Below are 20,618 nucleotides of genomic sequence, written 5' to 3' on the forward strand. Positions count from 1 at the left end.
AACAATATTTATTTTAGATTTTTTTAAATATATTTTTAGATTTTACAAAATGATTCTTGCACTAAAAACAACAACAAAAAACTGATTAAAAAATGACAATTATTGATTTAAAAGGGGCAAAAACATGAAATTTAATATACATCTATACTCTTTATTTGAATTTGATCCTAAAACAGAAAGCCTGCGCTCATGATTGACTTTCCCGGCCACACAAAATGATGCAGCGGGCCAGATTTGGCCCCCCAACCGCCACTTTGATACCTGTACAATACATTTCAAATGCATGGTTTAATCTCCTTTAACTGGTTGGCTTTAATATAAGCAAAACGCTATCGGGGAGATTCCTCACTAATAGTTTGCGAGTCCATAATTCTAGCCGCCGGCGTACAATGCCGCATTAATTGAGCTCACGGAAGCAGACGCCGCCGCCGCTTCGGGCAAAAGTTAAACGCTATTCATTTGCCGGAAACGAGCGGCCGTTTGTCACTGCCGTGAGACGCTAGGGGCGTCGGTTCTCCCACGAGTTGGCTCAGCGTTTGTTTGTCTTTTCCAGTTGAAAGCTAGCGAGACGGCGGCGGTGATCGCCCGAGAACTGGCCGAGCAGACCAAGAACAACCTCCAGGCGGGTGACATCACCTACACGGTGAGGACTCTGGTGCAGTTGGTGGATCTCCTGGATGTCCAGTTGCGGAACTTGACGCCGGGTGGGAAGGACAGCGCGGCGAGGAGTCTCAATAAGGTGATTACGTCGGACGCTTGGGGGGGAAATTATGTGATTGGACGTTTGGGGGCCTGTCTTTTGGTCCCTGTTAGTCGCCGGTCAAATGTACTTGGTTATTAAACAGTACTTGGATATTAAACAGTACTTAGATAGTAAACAGTACTTAGGTATTAGACAGTACTTGGATATTAAACAGTACTTAGATATTAAACAGTGCTTGGATATTAAACAGTGCTTGGATATTAAACAGTACTTGGATATTAAACAGTACTTAGATATTAGACAGTACTTAGATATTAGACAGTACTTGGATATTAAACAGTACTTAGATATTAAACAGTACTTGGATATTAAACAGTGATTAGATATTAAACAGTACTTAGATATTAAACAGTACTTAGATATTAGACAGTAATTAGATATTAGACAGTAATTAGATATTAAACAGTAATTAGATATTAAACAGTAATTAGATATTAAACAGTACTTAGATATTAGACAGTACTTGGATATTAAACAGTACTTAGATATTAAACAGTACTTAGATATTAAACAGTACTTAGATATTAGACAGTAATTAGATATTAGACAGTAATTAGATATTAAACAGTAATTAGATATTAAACAGTACTTGGATATTAAACAGTACTTGGATATTAAACAGTAATTAGATAGAAACAGTACTTAGATATTAAACTCTCTCTCTTAGATATGAAACTTGCTCTCTTAGATAGTAAACTCTCTCTCATGAATATAATTTTGAGAGCTAGTTTCAACAGTAAACTCTCTGTCACCGTTTGACCGGCGACCAAAAGGGACCAAAAAGACCGGCGACTAAAAGACTGGCGACCAAAAGACCAGCGACCAAGCATCAGAGCTCCAGGAAATTAGCCTTGATTCAGGGAGGCACGCCAAAGTTATCGGTCCAAAACGAATGCTCGCTAACATAGCAACTCACAATGTAGCTACCCGCAAATTGAAAATACCCATTATTGGACTGGGACCCAGTACAAATGGATTGAAAATACTACCCATAGTTGGACTGGGACCCAGTACAAATGGATTGGACATCTGGTGACAGATCAGTGGCAGCCAATTTCAGTTTTAGTTCATTGAAGCTAGTCGGAAGGTTTTTGGGAGTTAGTTGTGAAATATTTGTGTTTTTGTGTAGTAGTTCAACAACCTTTTCTTTCTGTTTTTCAGCTGCAAAAAAGAGAGCGCTCCTGCCGTTATTATGTCCAGGTAAGTCCACTTTTTTGTCTTTTCCGTTAATCTATTTTTCCTAGAATGCGAATGACTGCTCGTGGAAATATTTTTAAGTATTTGTAGACTTTTTGGATGTAGTATCTGAAATGAGAAGATTTCAGGCAGTCAGCAAAAGTCTCGGCGTGTTGCGATTGGTCCCGATACATAATAAATGAGTGTCCCAATTTTTGGAAAGAGCTTCTGTCACTCCACTCAGTGCGATTGAATGAACATTTTTGCTGTTGTTGGGCAGATGTTGGTGCTTCAAGGTCAAGTACACATCATACTTGAAAAATCGTCAATGGCAGACAGGGATCATTGAAAAAAAAATTTTTTATGCACTGTGACCGGACGTTTGTTAGCCGGTCTTTTGGTGGCCGGTCAAATGGTGACAGAGAGTTTACTGTTACAAAGTTTACTCTCCAAATTATATTCATGAGAGAGAGTTTCATATCTAAGAGAGAGTTTAATATCTAAGTACTGTTTAATATGTAAGTACTGTTTAATATCTAAGCACTGTTTAATATCCAAGTATATTTTGATATCTAAGTACTGTTTAATATCTAAGTATATTTTAATATCTAAGTATATTTTAATATCTAAGTATATTTTAATATCTAAGTACTGTTTAATATCTAAGTATATTTTAATATCTAAGTACTGTTTAATATCTAAGTACTGTTGAAAACTGAAGATATTTAGATATTAAACAGTACTTAGATATTAAAGTCTCTCTCTTAGATATTAAACTCATGAATATAATTTTGAGAGCTGGTTTCAACAGTACTTGTATATTAAACAGTACTTAGATAATAAGCAGTACTTGGATATTAAACAGTACTTGGATATTAAACAGCTCTTGGATATTAAACAGTACTTGGATATTAAACACTACTTAGATATTAAACCCTACTTAGATATTAAACAGTACTTAGATATTAAACACTACTTAGATATTAAACAGTACTTGGATAATAAACAGTACTTAGATATTAAACACTACTTAGATATTAAACTCTTGTCTGCTTTGAATCAAAATGGCAGGCGACTACTGAACTTTCTTCCGCGACTAGATAGATTATTGTCATGCCTACCAAATTCCACGCGGCGACTAAGTCAATCCGGCTCAAGGGCCCAGAATTTGAAACAGATTCCCGCAGTTGAACACCACGTGTGATTTCTCCGTCCGTGTATCACAGCCAATTTAATCCCGGGCAACATGCCGCCCGGATAACAGAACACGTAACGACAATGACGGCCAATTACGGCCACCATTTTTTTTTTAAAGCCAGAGCCTCCGAAAGCTTTCTTCCGCTGACTCGGCTCGACGGGAAGTTGAAGCTGGCGGGCGAAATCCCGCCGTAGAAGATGAAAAACATCTCATGCCTTAGTAGGAACCAAGCGAGTGTGACTTTGTAGGACCCAGGGAGGATTTTCTAGACCCTCATTAAAGCGACACCTTTGTTGGCTAGGATGACCAGGGGGAGTGTCCCGGCGGGGCGCCGTGACCTTCCGGGGGAGGCGCCGTGATAAAAGAACCCCCCCACACACCCGCGCACACACTTTCCGTGAGTCAATTTGTCGGAAGATGAAGATATCCTCGTAAACAGCCGGAGTTCTGCCTGATTAATTGGAGTCTTTAAAGTGGGAGACATTTTTTTGTGCTTTTTTGGTGTGATGTCATCGTTCATAATGGATTTATTTGACTGCGGATTTGAGGAATGTAGTGTAGAAAGGGATTTTTTTACCATAGGTGGCAAAAGGGTGGCTCGGGGGCTAAGTTTGGCACGCTGTATTGTTTTGTGTGGGCCGGGAAAGTTAATTATGAGTGCTGATTTTCTGTTTTAGGATTATATTAATATGAAGAGTATAGATGTATATAAAATTTCCTGATTTTAGCCTTTTAAATCGATAATTGTCATTTTTTTAACAAATTTTTCTGTGTTTTTAGTTTAAAAAATTATTCTACATTAACAGTTTAGATGCAGATTAAATTTCCTAAAATTTTCCCCTTTTAAATCAATAATTGTCATTTTTTAACCATTTTTTCATTGTTTTTAGTGCAAAAATAATTGTGTAAAATCTAAAAATATATTTTAAAAAATCTAAAATAAACATTAGTTTAAATCTATAAAAAACAGAATATTCAGGGCTTTTAATGCACTTCTTTTAATCCATTTATACATTAAAAAATCTAAATATTATATCTAAAATAGTCCAACCCACATCAAATCAAGTTAACATTAACTTAACCCACCAACCAACCCCTTACCATGTTCTTCAGCTTCACTAGCTCCTCCCACTCCGACCCTATCCCCACCCCCAATCCATATCCCCCCAAAAACAACCCAAGAAATCAACCCCTCCCTCTCCACCAATTACCATCCACACTTAAACACCACCATTGGCATTTTTAAATCTTTTAACACCTCTTAATTTTTCATCTTGTCTCACAAACGTTCCGGTTTGTTCCCCCGCTTTACCCGGCATTGTTTTCTCCGAATTAAAGCGGGGCGTAATGGCCGCTCGCCGACGTTAATGAGCGGTATCCGGATAGTTACGCCGGCGGTAAATAGCCACGGTAACGTGCTAGCATTTTTCACCCTGCTGCTTTTTATGAGACGGGAATGTCGGCGTGGAAGAGAATCCATCACCCCCGTTAAAGACTCGCGGATAGTCCTCTGTTGGCTGTTATATTATTGGCTGGCTAGACTAGACAGTTTTGACCTTACCTTTGAATTGTTGACCCACGCAGGCCATGGTGGAGACGGTCAACAATCTGCTACAGCCGCAGGCTAGGGCGGCCTGGCGCGAACTAAGTACGGGTGAACAGCTGCGAGCCGCCACTACCCTGCTGGACACGGTTGAACAGGGCGCCTTCGTGCTTGCTGACAATCTGCTGAAAACTGACATCGTACAGGAGAACGCGGAAAATATACGTGAGTGGGATAGTTTAGGAAAAATGTGTTGTGATTTGAGCTGTTTTTAATAGAACGGTTTGCCAGGAACAGGAAAAACATGGCCGATAACGATCAGTTTTGTGGTAGTCTGATGTTAATGTGACTAGACGTTTGGTCGCCGAACTTTTGGCCGCCGATCTTTTGGTCCCTTTTGGTCGCCGGTCAAATGTACTTGTAAATTGAAGTTTGTATTTGTGTACACAGAGTTGGAAGTTGCACGAATGAGCACCGATGGGAATTTACCCGACCTGAAATTCCCCCAAACGGGCGGGCACGGTAGCGCCATCCACCTGTCAGCCAACACACTGAAACAACACGGACGAAACGGTAAGTCCTCCAACTGGGATCTTATCTTCTTATTTCACATCCCACTCACGTCCCATCCCATAACAGTCTCAAAAAAATGGAACCCATGCCGTAAACCCACCCACGTACAAACAGGCTCCGGCAATGGCGTTTTTCCCCAAACGCTCGCCGCTCAGCGGGAAGAAGAAAAATCCACGTTCCTATGGGGGGTTAGCGGAATATGTTCCCCCCCGCCATCCGGCAATCCGTGACCCAAATTATTCCCTTTCATCTCGCCTAGCGATCTAAGTCACCACAGGGGGGGGCGGGACTTTACCGTGGCAAAGCGAAGGGGGCGCCGATGGGAATGCGTACTAAGAAAATAGCTTTAGTTGTCATCAAAACGATTGCGCCAGGGATCCCTACAATTTCAAGTAAATGTCTTTTTTTACCCCAACTGGGCTATTGTAATGATCCCTAGCGGCTTAACTGGTCTCCTTTCCATATAGAAGACAAACGTGTTAGCTCATTTCCATTCCAATTTGACTCAGTTGTCCTTTTTACAGGCGAAATCCGGATCGCTTTCGTGCTATACAAGCACATCGGAGCCTATCTGTCCACGGAAAATGCTAGCATCAAGCTAACCGGCGAAGCTATGGCTGCTAACTACTCTGTCATCGTCAACTCGCCGGTTATTACGGCCGCCATTAACAAGGACGCCAATAAAGTCTACCTCTCGGACCCGGTGGTTTTCACAGTCCGGCACTTGCAGGTACGATTGTCTTCAAGTCCTTCTGTTATGTTAATGACTAGCTTAACTGTTTTAACGTTATTCCGCAGCAATCTGAAGGGAACTTTAACCCCAACTGTTCATTTTGGAGCTACTCCAAGCGTAGCATGAGTGGCTACTGGTCCACGCAGGACTGCCGCCTACTGGCCACCAATAGAAGCCACACAAGTTGTTCCTGCACACACTTGACCAACTTTGCTGTCCTCATGGCGCATGTGGACGTCAAGGTAGGACTCTATCTTTGAATTTTTCAAGTTGTTCTCTGGTTTGTGAGTTTGGATTGGTCGCCTATCGCTATGGACTTCATTTTAAGTCAAAATTGAAGTCCTTGACGAAGTTTTTTGTTGAAGGTGACCGAGACTAGCCGACAAATCATTTTTTCCATTTTGGCTCGCATATTTTTATTTTATTGACTATATAATTTTAGATCTATGATCTCAAATCTCCTATTAGTCTTTTTTTCGTTAGGCTCTAGTGCAGGGGTGGGAAAACTTGAGCCCGGGGGCCATATTGACTTTAAAAATGTGACAGATGGGTCAGCACAAGATAGGATACATATAAAAAAGTGCATCCGTTAACAGTACATATGAAACATAAACTGAGAAAATAGGACTAAAGTATTAACATACTCATCACTCATCATTAAAATAAGAAGTATAGAGTAAAGTAAGTAAAGGGATGTCCTAAAAAATGTTAAAATGTATACGATACAGATAAAAAAGTGCATCCGTTAACAGTACATATGAAACAGAAAGAGAAAAACAGGACTTAACTCTCAACATACTCATCATTAAAGTAAAAAGTATAAAGTACAAAGTAAAGTAAGTAAAAGAATGTATTAGGAACTATTAAAATGTATACGATACAAATAAAAAAGTGCATCCGTTAACAGTACATGTGAAACATAAACAATAAAACCGCTAACAATAAAAAATGACCGTAACAACAAACAAGGTAGGCGTCCGGTAGAAAGGAAGTCATCTCTGCCCGCTCTTTGCGTGAAGCCCATCCAATTGGCAAGGCGTAAATCTACCCGGCGCGCTTTGAAACGCAGCCATGAGCGGCGAACAGCTGCCGGGAGGTCATCGGCGCTTCGTACCGACACGGCGTCCTCGCCCCCTCGTCATCGTCCGCCTCCGCTGTGCTCGCAAACAAAGACGACCTTGACCGTCCTCTACCGTCCAGGTGACGTTGACGGATGCTGCCTAAATATCAGCCACTCCATCATTTTATGGGACGTAACATTGATTTAGACTTACTGGTTCGCCGAGAAAAGCGGCGTTCGGCGCCCTGGGGGCTGTACTACCTGTTAGGAATAGTGGGAGGAGTCTATTTCAAAGGGGAGGTCCAAAATAAAGCCACAAACAATTGAAATTTTTAATGTTATTCCTTGTAAGCCATACTATGAATTTAAAAGTCAAAATACATACATGTAAACTAGTGCTTTATCCTTATTTTTTGTAATTTCACCACTTTTAAAGTTAAAAAAATGAATATTTTTTAAATATTCTTATGCTGTTGCTAATCAATAAATTCCAGAAGAGTATACTGCAAAAAAATGAATAGTAAAGCAGTTTTAAATGTAATATCTCAGTTCTGTTACTAGCGGTTTCCATATTTTAGCTCACAGGTTAGCAAAGAGCCAGATACACTCATCAAAAGAGCCACATGTGGCTCCCGAGCCATAGGTTCCCTACCCTTGTATTAGTGGGACGTCAAAATGTCCAACATGGACATTTTATCATGCGTAATGACCTATAGTATTGATATATATTGACATAATAGTTAAGTAACTGACTATTTGCTACCATTAGTGTCAGATTTGTTTATAAATAGAGCATTTTACTTCAAAAAGAGGCTATATTTTAAGAAAAAATAGCAAGAGCTAAAACCCATACGCGGAATCTTCAAAAAAGCGACAAATCCGTCGGCCAAATGTGATTATTTCTCACCCATTTCAAGCGTAATTGTCTCGGCGGCGTCAGGACGTCTGAAGGTCAACGCCGTGGGCGTCGCATCAAAAGCGCCCGTGTCGTGTACTCTGGAAGGAAGAGATACGTACGGCGTCTGGGAAAAAAACAAACACGCAAATTGGCGACGCCGCCGTTAGCGATACGCTTACATCGGGTACAAATTAGCATTGGAAAGATAGCCTAAATGAAGACTGCCATTGCAATTAATGGAGTACAAACAAGCTAGCTCCCAATAGAACGCATTATGAGCCGGTTTTTCTGCGGGTGTAGGTGGCCATTGCAATTTTTTTGTGGCCTGGCCAGAGTAAAGAAATTGTTTCACAGTAAATCCATCACCGAGGTGTAGATACACTGGCTGCGTTCTCTCTCTCTTGCTTTTTTTCCACTGCTTCGATTGAAGGTGAGAGCATGATGGATCGAGCCGGCTATAGACCCGGCGGGCCCAGTGGAGCTGGCGCGCTCCGCCGCATCAACGCGGGTGGACTGCCGAGCCATGGCCAGGCAAAGGGCTTCTTGCTGTAGGGGTTGGACTTTCAAGTGGGAAAATTTGCCATGTTCGGGGTTTCAAATTTGCCAGGTTCGAGTCCATTTAAAGTAGTCGCCGGTCAAATGTACTTAGATATTAAACAGTAGTTAGATATTAAAATCTCTCTTTAGATATTAAACTCATTATTATAATTTTGAAAGCTGGCTTCAACAGTACTTAGATATTAAACAGTACTTACATATTAAACAGCACTTGGATATTAAACGGTACTTGGATATTAAACAATAATTAGATATTAAACAGCACTTAGATGTCAAACAGTACTTACATATTAAACAGCACTTACATATTAAACAGCACTTGCATATTAAACAGTACTTGGATATTAAACAGTACTTACATATTAAACAGTACTTACATATTATACAACACTTAGATATTAAACAGCACTTAGATATTAAACAGCACTTAGATATTAAACAGTAATTACATATTAAACAGTACTTGCATATTAAACTCTCTCATGAATATAATTTTCAGAGCTGGTTTCAACAGTAAACTTTCTGTTACCATTTGACCGGCGACCAAACGTCCAAGCACCGTAAAAAGGGGGTAAAGTTTCCTAGTTAGATCGAGTTCAATTCCCTTGATTCACATGTCAATGAGTTTGAAAGAAGTCCGTTTTAATGACTTGCATTTAGAGTTGACTTTGATTCTTCATGATAACACGATTGGAATACGAATGGTCGTCATCTCTTCACACATTTTGAAGACTCAAAACAACCTGTCTAAAATAATTTGACTAGATATAAGAACCGCCATCCCTTTTCATATTTATAACTAAGCCTCTCATTTCAAACTGTATTTTTTTCTTATAAATAGCCAGGTAGGACGTCTATCACCGTCCCCGGCGGCGACCAGTTAATAAGCGAGCTCTTCAATCCACGGGAAGGACATTTCAAAAATGATTTCCCTGTCTTTGAAAGCCCCAGATGGGAAATCTTCAGGGTGATCCGCTGCTGCCTTTCAAAGTATCTTTCCATGATTTATGAGCAGGATCTCCCGGTGCGCTGGAATTTATCGGGGTGCTTTCTTCTCCTTGCCACATATTTTCAGTGGAGTTAATAAAAGGATAAACAAGGGCTCGAATTCCCTCTGGGGGAAACGTTGACGGCGTTTTTGTGTGCCTTCCAGAACACGGATCCCGTTCACGATATGCTCCTGGACGTCATCACTTGGGTTGGCATCCTTCTGTCGTTGGTGTGTCTGCTGGTCAGCTTCTTCACCTTCTGCTTCTTCCGCGGACTCCAAAGCGACCGCAACACCATCCACAAGAACTTGTGCATCTGCCTCTTCATCGCAGAGTTGCTTTTCCTCGTGGGAATCAATCGCGCAGACCAGCCGGTGAGATCCCTTCATTATACTCCCTTTACGATAGAACCAATGCGGACCATTCCATGCATCTCATTACTAAGGGAGCTGAATTGAAGCAATAGTTGTGGCAGGTCTATTGCTTCCTTGTTGTGTTTTGAATTGGATTGGATTGGATTGGGGAAATTTGGTTGTCAGAGTAGCAAGGGGTGAGAATACAGACACAGAAAAAGACATTTTAGACATCAATAGATCGGTAATAAGTATGTTAATAAGTAAATACACAAATAAATATATGAATAATTAAGCTTGTTGCTGAAATATACATATACATATACATACACATACATAAATATACATACATATACATACACACATACACACATACATACATGTACATACATATACATACAAATACATACCTATACATATACTTACGTATACTTGCGTATACTTACCTATACATTCCCATACAAACATACATATACCTACATATATTTACATATACATACATATACATACATATACCTACATATACCTACATATACCTACATATACCTACATATACCTACATATACCTACATATACCTACATATACCTGCATATACCTACATATACATGCATATACAAGCATATACAAACATATACAAACATATACAAACATATACAAACATATACAAACATATACAAACATATACAAACATATACAAACATATACAAACATATACAAACATATACAAACATATACAAACATATACAAACATATACAAACATATACAAACATATACAAACATATACAACCATATACAAACATATACAAACATATACAAACATATACAAACATACATATACACACATACAGATACATACCTATTTCTAAACATATAATACACACACATAGATGTATACATACGATAGGTCTTAACCCTCAGCCATTTGTTTTTTTTAAAGACCCAGAAAATCAATTCACCATATTTCGCACCTTCCGGTCCCATGTATATGATTAAAAAAGCTAGCCAGTTGTTGCACTCCCCCCTCTTTAGATCGCTTGTGCCATTTTCGCCGCCCTACTGCACTTCTTCTTCCTGGCCGCCTTCACCTGGATGTTCCTGGAAGGGGTGCAGCTCTACATCTTGCTGGTAGAGGTGTTTGAGAGCGAACACTCACGCCGACGCTACTTCTACCTGGCGGGATACGGACTCCCGGCTTTGGTAGTGGCCGTGTCGGCCGCCGTGGACTACCGCAGTTACGGCACCGATAGAGTGTGGGTACTGCCGCCGGTATTTTAACCCAGATATTTTCTTTGTGTATGTTTTTCTGCTGGTCTCCGTTTCGGGTAGAGGCGTCGAGCCCTGTCACTTCTGATAAAGTAGTCGCTCTCTTTCTTTCAAAGCGGCGTCGAGACAAAACGGCGTGGCCGCGTAAACAACTCGTTTGCGCCACGCTCGGATGCCGCCGGGTGTTTGTCGCCGGATTGAGCGTTCCTTTTAACCCCGTCTTGCCGTCAGTCAGGTTCGAGTCCAGACTTTAGGGCGTTTCAAAGTCTGGGGTCGATTTCATGTTTCCGTTTGTGTAGTAAACGAGACACAAACGCGTTCTAATCGACTTTGTGCCAAAACAAATCAACTCTGTGTAGTCCTCTTTCCTTAAGTTCTAGACCACTGGTGTCAAAGTGGTGGCACGGGGGCCAAATTTGGCCCGCCACATCATTTTGTGCGGCCCGAAAGTCATCTTTCTGTTTTAGGATCAAATTCAAATGAAGAGTATAGATGTATATTAAATGTCCTGATTTTCCCTTTTTAAATCAATAATTGCACTTTTTTTATTCAGTTTTTTCGTTGTTTTTGGTGCAAAAAAATTCTGAAAAAATCTAAAAATATATACAAAAAAAATCTAAAATAAACATTGTTTTAGATTTATAAAAAACAGAATATTCAGGGCTTTTAATCCAGTTCTTTTAATCCATTTATAAATTTAAAAAATCGAAATATTATATCTAAAATCAGGTTGACATTAAAGCGTCCCACGAACCAACCCGGCTCCGGCACCCTTGTTCTAGACATTTCCCCCGAGGGAAGGGCGTCGACCACCCCTACCAGTCATTTCACACCGTCCAAAAATGGAGACATCGGCAAGCAGCGGAGATGAGATCGTTAATAATTCAACCGCCATCCATGACTCACATTCCTATCACCGCGCATCCGTCGGCTCTTCTGCCGCTTGTCGGAATTCTTCATCCTCCTTCTCGTGGCGTGTTACGAGGTCGTGAGGCAGCGTGCTTTCATTATTGCGATAATTGCGGCGCCCAAATCGAGTCGTCGGAGCTTGTAAGACTCTTTGTTGCCGGGCGGGGTTCAACTAGTACTCGGGTCGGGGTCCAACCAAGAGTGATACAGTCAGGATTCAATTTAGGACTAATTGAATCCTCTGTGAATTATTATCTATGGCGCTAATTTGTTAGCTCAACACGGGAAATTGACGCCAACTGGGTTGATATCGGGTTCATTCATTGGTTGGTTCATTAGGACAGATCTTGTCCAACTTTTTTAGTCCAGTACGAAATCCCATTCGAATTAAGAGTCGAATCGTTTGGTGAAACGACTCTTTAGAACTAAAATGATAGAACAACAAAACATACAACAAATATCTAATTTCCCAAAACAATTTAAAGTCCTCAAAGCCAACTGCTAAAGGGGAGTGACCTACAAGTTCAGGGGCAGGGAACCTATGGCTCAGGAGCCACATACGGCTCTTTTGATGGGTCCATATGGCTCTCCATTAACCTGTGAGCTAAACTATGGATTCCAATTGCTATTATGGCATTGATACTACCTCCAGCGCCTTAGAATCATTTTTTTCTCATTGTATGGATTTTCTGATTGACACCCATTGATTAGCAACAATGTAACAATGTTTTCAAAAGTATTCAGAGACTTTTTGTACTTTAAAAGTGGTAAAAACGCCCTGAAATGCCCCGATTTGATATTAAAAATAAACTTGTCATTGCAGTTGCTGGCTCCGCCTTGACACCTACTTCATCTGGAGTTTCATTGGACCGGCGACCTTGATAATTATGGTAAGTTGGCTCCACCCCCAACCCCGTCTTCATTAACCCTACTTAGCCTGGGGGGTCGGCGCATTAAAGGTGACCCTTCCTTGCACCCACCTTATATCCCGTTGAGCGTGGACGCCATTTTTGGGCAGGCAGGGGGCGGCGACGTTCACTATGTGCTTTTATAGTCATTTCCATTGAGATTATGATTGATCCCGCCCACTTTTTCATTGGAGGTGAAATACTGATAGAAAGGATGTTTTTGTCGGAGGGTGGGCGGAGTTTTGATGATTATTTATCGATTGGACAGCTTTTTTTATGGTAGTACGGCTCATGTATTTAAAGTAGAACCGGTTTAGAGTGGATTTCCAAATTGATTTGTTTAAAAAGTATGAAATGGAGAAGAAATAACCTGAAAAGAAAATGAGATCTTATTTTAGAAGCTTAATTGAATTGAATGGAGATTTAGTTCATTTGATTATACTCATTCAAAAGTGGGAATAAAATACACAAATGGAGAAATCCAATTAGTAGTATTAGCCGGCTAATTGTATTAATCGGACTTCTGCCAGGATTTAATTCACCAGTACGGTCACTTAAAGGCTTTAAAAATAAAAGAACAAATATAATTAGGAGACATTTACATAGTAGTTGATCAAGAAAGTGAGTTTCTAAACGAAAAGATACTTTTTTTTAAAATCCTGGTGTTCATCAGGCATGCCGGTCTCGCTCCAGTTTTTTGGAGAAAAATGGCGCACCGGCTAGAGGAAAAAAAACATCCCTGAGGTTGTCCGGTGACTCATTTTATTTCTCTTGTCATAGTACCAAGAAGAAGAATATCAATTTCTGTGTACCAGAGTGCAAACCAATGGAGAATACCAGAATAAGTAGTAGTAGTAGTAGTAGTGAGACTTCAATATTGTCAAAAATTATCTCAATCCAAGTGTTCAGGTTTGAAACCCATTTCATGGTGATTCTAGTACTTTTAAAGTGATGATTTTTCAAATATGGTTCTGAATTTTGTAATTAAATAAGATTGTAATATTGCAACACGGTGCGAAAGTGTTTAGTGCGTCTGCCTCGCAGTTCTGGGGTCCAGAGTTCGATTCCGGGTCGCTTCTCACTTTCAAAGTGATTATTTACAAATATGGTTATGAAATTTGTTGATAGGACCCTTTAATTTAAGGTTGTAAAATAGCAACGCGGTGGTAAAGTGTTTAGCGCGTCTGCTTCGCAGTTCTGGGGTCCAGAGTTCGATTCCGGGTCGCTTCTCACTTTCAAAGTGATTATTTACAAATATGGTTAAGAAATTTGTTGATAAGACACCATAAAATAAGGTTGTAAAATTGTAATACGGTGGATAAAGTGTGTAGCGCGTCTGCCTTGCAGTTCTGGAGTCGAGAGTTCGATTCCAGGTCGCTCCTCACTTTGTGGAGTTTGTATGTTTACTCCCACATTGCAAAAATAGTTGGCAATGCGGTGGATGAGTGTTTAGCGCATCTGCCTCGCAGTTTTGGGGGTCGAGGGTTCGATTCCAGGTCACTCTTCACTTTGTCTAAGTTGAAAGACGCAGAAATAAGTCAAGCGGAAAGGCCGGTCGGACTCTGACAAGTCCGTATCTGTCATCCTCGAGCGCGTTTGCGTTTTGGTGGGATTTTGCGCTCTGTTTGGCAAAGTGCTTGGATTTCAAATGAATAGATTCATATCTTTATTTATTTTTTTCTTCATAATTCCCGTAGCTCAACGTCATCTTTCTTGGCATCGCGCTCTACAAGATGTTCCACCACACGGCCATCCTCAAGCCCGATTCTGGTTGCCTGGACAACATCAAGTAAGAGAGCTTGGATTTTCTTTTATTTTGGAGCCTATTTAGCAAAAAATATCCCTTAAAAATGGTACCAATATTTAATGAGTAATACAAAGCCCAACTGTGTATAAGCCATACCCTTAAAATGACCTTCAAATTATTGAATTTCACGTATAATTCAGAATTTTCATGATTTTTATAGGGTATTTGTTACTTTAAAGGGATTTTTTTGACTAAAAAAATCGTCGTACGTAGTATTTCTGAGCAATTGTAAAAACTACAAACAAGTATTAAAGCTACTGGCGTCAAAGTATGTTTAGCTACCGCTACGAGGTAAGATGACGGCACCCTGAGCGAGCAATTGTGCAAGTGAGTTGAGTTTTTGCATATTTTATGCAAGATAGGTTTTAATTTTTACTTGAATTTCATTCATAGATGTTAAAATAGATTTGGTTTAGCATTTTAGCCTGTTTTTGATATTTAGCATGCTAGCATTTTGTCTAATTTATGCACATATAAGCCTTCCCTCCATTCAGTCATTGTTTTATTGATAAATACGGCTTATTTGCGAGAAAATGCAGTACTTTTTAACCCTTCTGAAAATATTTTCCTATATTAAATGACCATTAGGCCCAATATTATTCTAAAATTCTATTTACCATTTGTTGAAATAAGCTAACAAGTTTCTTCCATGCCAGATTTTTAAGCAATATTTTTGTCATGTTTTTTGTTCATTACCGAGTCAAGGTTGTTGCTAGCTTGCGCCTTAACATGAATAGCGAGAAGGACATAATTTTCCAATGACTGCCAGTTTGTGATTTGATTTTTTTGTCCTTATTTTGCTACATTTTTTCATGCTGCTTTGTTTCTTTTGTGTGATTTGATCTCCATTTTTTTATCTTCATTTTTTTAGCCACCGTTATTACGATGGATGCGTTATAGTAGAGTTACACTGGTAAGACTAGTTAGTAGATGACCATGAATGTTGTGTTTGAACCCCGCCCACCTTTGTGGCTCCTCCCACTCTCCCTAGCTCCCAAAAACAAATGTTTTACCTTCCGATTTCCCCAAAACATTGAAAAATGTCTTGTTTTTTTGGTGGAAAATGAAAATACAAATGAAAAATGACAAAAAAGATTGCTATAGAAAATGTGGAGACTTTTTTGACCTTGATTTTTTTATTGAATTGCAAAAGCAGGACAAAACTTCCCCTTAATCGTGCCATGACATCTTTGTTTTATTTGTTTATTTTTTGTTGTTTTTTTTGGTCAAGCCGTCAGGAGTATGAACCCAAGATCAAGTAAGAGAAAAGTCTGAAAAATATTCCACCCCTTGCCCCGCTCATTTTTTGTTTTCCCTTTTTGGCAGACAACTACTATTTATTTAGATCAAAATACGTGTTTTTAAAGGAAAACTAGATCCTTTTAATATGCAGAATTCCATTTGATTTGCCTTTTTTAAATGGAGTTATTTTATCTATGCTTCAAATGTGTTGTCAACAAAATTCCTGGTCCTTTATCCTTAAAAACCCTAACTAGGTGTCCAAACTGTGGCCCGCCGGCAGCTTTTTATTGGGCGGCAGCAAAAGATGAAAAAACCTTTGTCATCTCATTCGTTTGTATACCTTCCTCTCCTTGATTTTTTGATATATTTCTTTACATTCCCAATTTTTTGGCTAATTTCTGAACCCTAATGTGACTCTATCAACCTTTTCCAGCACATTGGTGTTAAAAATCCGGTCCTAGGTCCGAATCCTGCTCCCAAAAGTAAACTACGTAGCGAGGATACCCCTTTTGAATGTATTTTTTTTGATGTTTTGGTTTATTTTTCCCCCAGATCATGGGTCATTGGCGCCATTGCCTTACTATGCCTATTAGGCCTAACCTGGGCCTTCGGATTGATGTACGTCAACGAAACCACGGTGGTCATGGCTTACCTCTTCACCATCTTCAACTCGCTCCAGGGAATGTTTATCTTCATATTCCACTGCGTTCTACAGAAGAAGGTACTCACCGATTGGCTCTTACCGGTCCTGTGTAACCCTTAATCCCGCCTACTTTTTTACCCCAAGGTGCGCAAGGAGTTTGGCAAGTGCTTGCGGACGCACTGCTGTAGTGGGAAGAGTGTAGAGAACTCTACCGGCTCTAAGGGGAACGCTTCCCGGGCTCCTGGACGATACTCTGCCGCTTCACAGGTTCTCTACCTTCTCTGGTTGAATTCCCAACATATTGTTAAGTATTTTGCATCTGTTTGTCATGGGTAAATGACTGGTCTACCCTTCAAGGACCTCAGTTGGTGGTCCTAGCCCAAACATAATGTATTTTTCCCAAGATGGCGCCATCACATGGAAGCCAGTAGCAGTAGCTGTGTCCACTCCTATTTGTTTTCGGTGTTTTACAGCCCCTCTATCTTTTTTTAAATGATATTTTAATATTTTTAATACATTCCTTTACTTACTTTACACTATACTTTATACTTTAATGATGAGTGATGAGTATCTTTATACTTTAGTCCGTTTGTCTGTTTATGTTTCATATGTACTGTTAACGGATGCACTTTTTTATATGTATCCTATCTTGTGCTGACCCCGCCCATCTGGCATAGTTTTAAAGTCAATCTGGTCTTGGTATAGGGTCCAAATTAATGCCAATTCTTCCAGAAACGCTGTCTTCTACCCAGTCTATCTTCTTGGTGGGAATCCCCCCCCCTAACTCTTACCATGTTTCCGCCCACATGGGCTGTATCGAGCAATGCGCTATAATTGAACAGCGCCTCCATTTGCCAAAAGCATGGCGCCCGCAGCCGGCGTTCAATTATAAATAGTCCTGAGAGCGGAGAAACGCGGCCGGGTTTAACGTGTAGAACGCCGCTTTGAATAATACACGCAGGACGTCTGCATTAGGACGACGCCTGGTCCGCCTGGTGTTTGCAGGGTCTCCAAAGTCAAAAGACTGCTACACCAGTCCCCCAAAATTGGCAGGAAAACAGGATTTGATCTAGGTTGAAGTAGTCTAGAATTGCCCTCAAAGCAACAGCATAGGAATTCATTCCAAATCAACCCAACTTGAACAATGGCGTCCTAAAAATGACCCTGAGCAGTTCAGCTTTGTCCCAAAACGGTTGTTTTTCTGTCAACTATTAACAGTATTGTTTGTGATTGTTGCCGCAGAGTCGAATCCGCCGAATGTGGAACGACACAGTCAGAAAACAGTCCGAATCGTCTTTCATGACCGGTGACATCAACAGCTCGGCATCCCTCAACAGAGGTACTTTCTTCTTCTTTGTTTCCTCCATCTTTGAAAAGAATAGCTTAATCCAGAGGGGTGCTAAACCAGATACAGATTGAGTCTTTTTTATAGAAAATCCACGTTTTTTTCCCCCGTAAAAGACGAACCGTTTACGGGAGTCGAAACGCCATGGCCATCCGATACTAATGGACAGTCACGATGATGGATGAGTCCTCCAAGGTGTCCACATCTCAATAATTAGCCACTCAGCCATCGACGCCATTTAACCAGTCGACACTCGGCCAAGATAAAAGCCACGTCTGAATTATTCACCGAATTTCCTACAAGGCGGCATCCTATAACCGACTTTCCGGCGCCATTTCCCGATTTATGAGATGGGATAAATGATTGTTACATCGGAGACTGTCAAGCGGTGGACTGCTTTTAAGAAAAACGACGTCCCGCCCATCTAAAAAATACATTTTCAAAAAAGCCTAATGAATATGTTGAGTTGAAAGCCTGCAATTATTTATTATGGAACCTTTTCAATTCATTTTGGAAACGTCCTCTCAAAAAAATGCCAGAAAAATCGATGTTTGCTTAGCAATGGAGTCACTTAGTGGCTTTTTAGATGTTTTATCGAAACAGACAAGTTGGAATTGGGCTTGTTTAGATGGCGTCCTCTTGATATATTTTGACAATATTGGATTCAAAATGGCGGGAGCAACAAATTAGTCAACTTGAGTATACTTTTCCGCATTTTCCCACAATTCCTTGCTACTTTTTCGTCAATTTCTCCGCCCCAATCGTAGCATTTATCTAATTTCATCTCCATTCAAATGTATTGGACGACTTCTATGGACAAACTATTTTAAAAACTAATTGCACGGCATATTTTTATCCCTTTCCATGACGTTCTTTACCGTTAACGATGTAAGAAATCGTCTAGCGTAGCGCCGTTGGTAGCGATGACGACCGCGCCCCGTGTCTGCAAACGTTCCATTAGCACGCAACGTTAGCACGGATGTCCCTAATGGCCAGCATTATTCCAATTCAGGCATTTCAATGGCATTAACAACGGTCTGTCCGACTGATGTGTGTTTTTCTCTCTCTTCTCAATTGACCCCGCCCACCTGTATGGCTTCCTGCTGCCCACCCCTCTTCCTGTCCTCCTCCATCTTTGGCTGTTGCAGGGGTTATGGCTAACAGTCTTATTCCTAACGCTCTCCTACGTCCTCATGGCACTAACAACCCGTATAATACCTTGCTGGGGGAGTCGGCGGTCTATAACAACCCCCTGGGCATGTACAACGCGCAAGGTGTGCTGGCTTTTTTTCATTTTTTGAGCCCGAGCCGCTTCGTAGGCGGGGGTATGGCTGTGGCGCCACGCTAGGAACTCAAATCCCTTTAAATTCTAAAAAGTTGGGGACTTTGAACAAAGAAGTTTGTCTTCTTTGGACTGGTTTACCTTGGGCGGCGATGGTTTAATATCTAAGTACTGTTTAATATCCAAGTACTGTTTAATATCCAAGTGCTGTTTAATATCCAAGTCCTGTTTAATATCCAAGTACTGTTTAATATTCAAAAACTGTTTAATATCCAAGTACTGTTTAATATCCAAGCACTGTTTAATATCCAAGCACTGTTTAATATCCAAGTGCTGTTTAATATCCAAGTACTATTTAATATCCAAGCACTGTTTAATATCCAAGCACTTTTTAATATCCAAGTACTGTTTAATATCCAAGTACTGTTTAATATCCAAGTACTATTTAATATCCAAGCACTGTTTAATATCCAAGCACTGTTTAATATCCAAGTACTGTTTAATATCCAATTACTGTTTAATATCTAAGTACTGTTTAATATCCAAGTACTGTTTAATATCTAAGTACTGTTTAATATCTAACTACTGCTTAATATCTAAGTACTGTTTAATATCTAAGTACCGTTTAATATCCAAGTACCGTTTAATATCTAAGTACATTTGACCGGCGAATTTGATGGAGTTTAATCATAAGAACCCAAAAAATACCTTGAAAATTACAATAGAATTACAATTGGAACGGTAAGGATTGTTGTTTTTGTAGTCTTGGTGGCGTTGCAGCCATGCACTCCCCGTACAGACCAATGAAAAGCATGTCATCGCTTGCTACCTTCTTTAAGCTAGCGTTCCCTTCATTGCCGTGGGAATGTGGATCTTTGTGGTCTGGTGTTTTGGAGCGACTGTCTTGCTTATTGTCTGCTCTTCTTCCCCCCTCACGCTCTCCCGCAAAGAGCTCTACAGAGAGACAAGTATGGGCGTCAAACTAAACATTGCTTATCAAATGTAATTGACTTTGGCTTTCACTTTCTTTGCATTCCGTGCCCACAAAGTGGCGCAACAAAGGTTCCTTTTCAAAAAATGGCGAGCGACGCGTGTCGGCGGATTTGACGCTCCGACACGTTGCAAAAAAAGACACGTGGATGTCAATTGACTGGATTGAGCGGTCGCCTTTGTTGGGTCTCTTTGTATTATTATTATTCGTATTTGTAGTGACAATGTTCCACTTTGTGTTCCTTTAAAAGTAGCCATCTTCTTTGTTTACTAGGATTTGTTTCCATTAAATCATTTATTGCTCACCGCATGTTGTGTAGTTGTAAAAAAAACTAAGTTTGAGTCCCGGAAATGTGTATTTAACCCAACTTTTCTGGTCTTAC

General features: G+C 40.2%; 1 protein-coding gene across 17 annotated transcripts in view; it reads left to right on the forward strand.

The window, feature by feature from the left end:
- LOC144213870 (adhesion G protein-coupled receptor L3-like) overlaps nucleotides 1–20,618 on the forward strand; it is a 101,719-nt gene that overhangs the window by 79,470 nt on the left and 1,631 nt on the right. For 2 of the 17 annotated variants that reach the window (XM_077742563.1, XM_077742561.1), the window contains exons 17-33: nucleotides 554–739; nucleotides 1,925–1,963; nucleotides 4,722–4,905; nucleotides 5,131–5,253; nucleotides 5,778–5,983; nucleotides 6,052–6,228; nucleotides 9,656–9,865; nucleotides 10,876–11,096; nucleotides 12,842–12,908; nucleotides 14,624–14,715; nucleotides 15,605–15,646; nucleotides 15,965–15,991; nucleotides 16,528–16,696; nucleotides 16,763–16,885; nucleotides 17,861–17,957; nucleotides 19,112–19,237; nucleotides 20,196–20,213. In XM_077742563.1, the coding sequence (XP_077598689.1) occupies nucleotides 554–739; nucleotides 1,925–1,963; nucleotides 4,722–4,905; nucleotides 5,131–5,253; nucleotides 5,778–5,983; nucleotides 6,052–6,228; nucleotides 9,656–9,865; nucleotides 10,876–11,096; nucleotides 12,842–12,908; nucleotides 14,624–14,715; nucleotides 15,605–15,646; nucleotides 15,965–15,991; nucleotides 16,528–16,696; nucleotides 16,763–16,885; nucleotides 17,861–17,957; nucleotides 19,112–19,237; nucleotides 20,196–20,213 (2,107 nt within the window). Of the gene's footprint in view, nucleotides 1–553; nucleotides 740–1,924; nucleotides 1,964–4,721; nucleotides 4,906–5,130; nucleotides 5,254–5,777; nucleotides 5,984–6,051; nucleotides 6,229–9,655; nucleotides 9,866–10,875; nucleotides 11,097–12,841; nucleotides 12,909–14,623; nucleotides 14,716–15,604; nucleotides 15,647–15,964; nucleotides 15,992–16,527; nucleotides 16,697–16,762; nucleotides 16,886–17,860; nucleotides 17,958–19,111; nucleotides 19,238–20,195; nucleotides 20,248–20,618 lie in introns of all 17 variants that reach the window. The other 15 variants (XM_077742566.1, XM_077742565.1, XM_077742578.1 and 12 more) reach the window with 10 other exon arrangements.

This window comes from Stigmatopora nigra, chromosome 20, assembly GCF_051989575.1.
Source record: "Stigmatopora nigra isolate UIUO_SnigA chromosome 20, RoL_Snig_1.1, whole genome shotgun sequence".
Taxonomy (NCBI): domain Eukaryota; kingdom Metazoa; phylum Chordata; class Actinopteri; order Syngnathiformes; family Syngnathidae; genus Stigmatopora; species Stigmatopora nigra.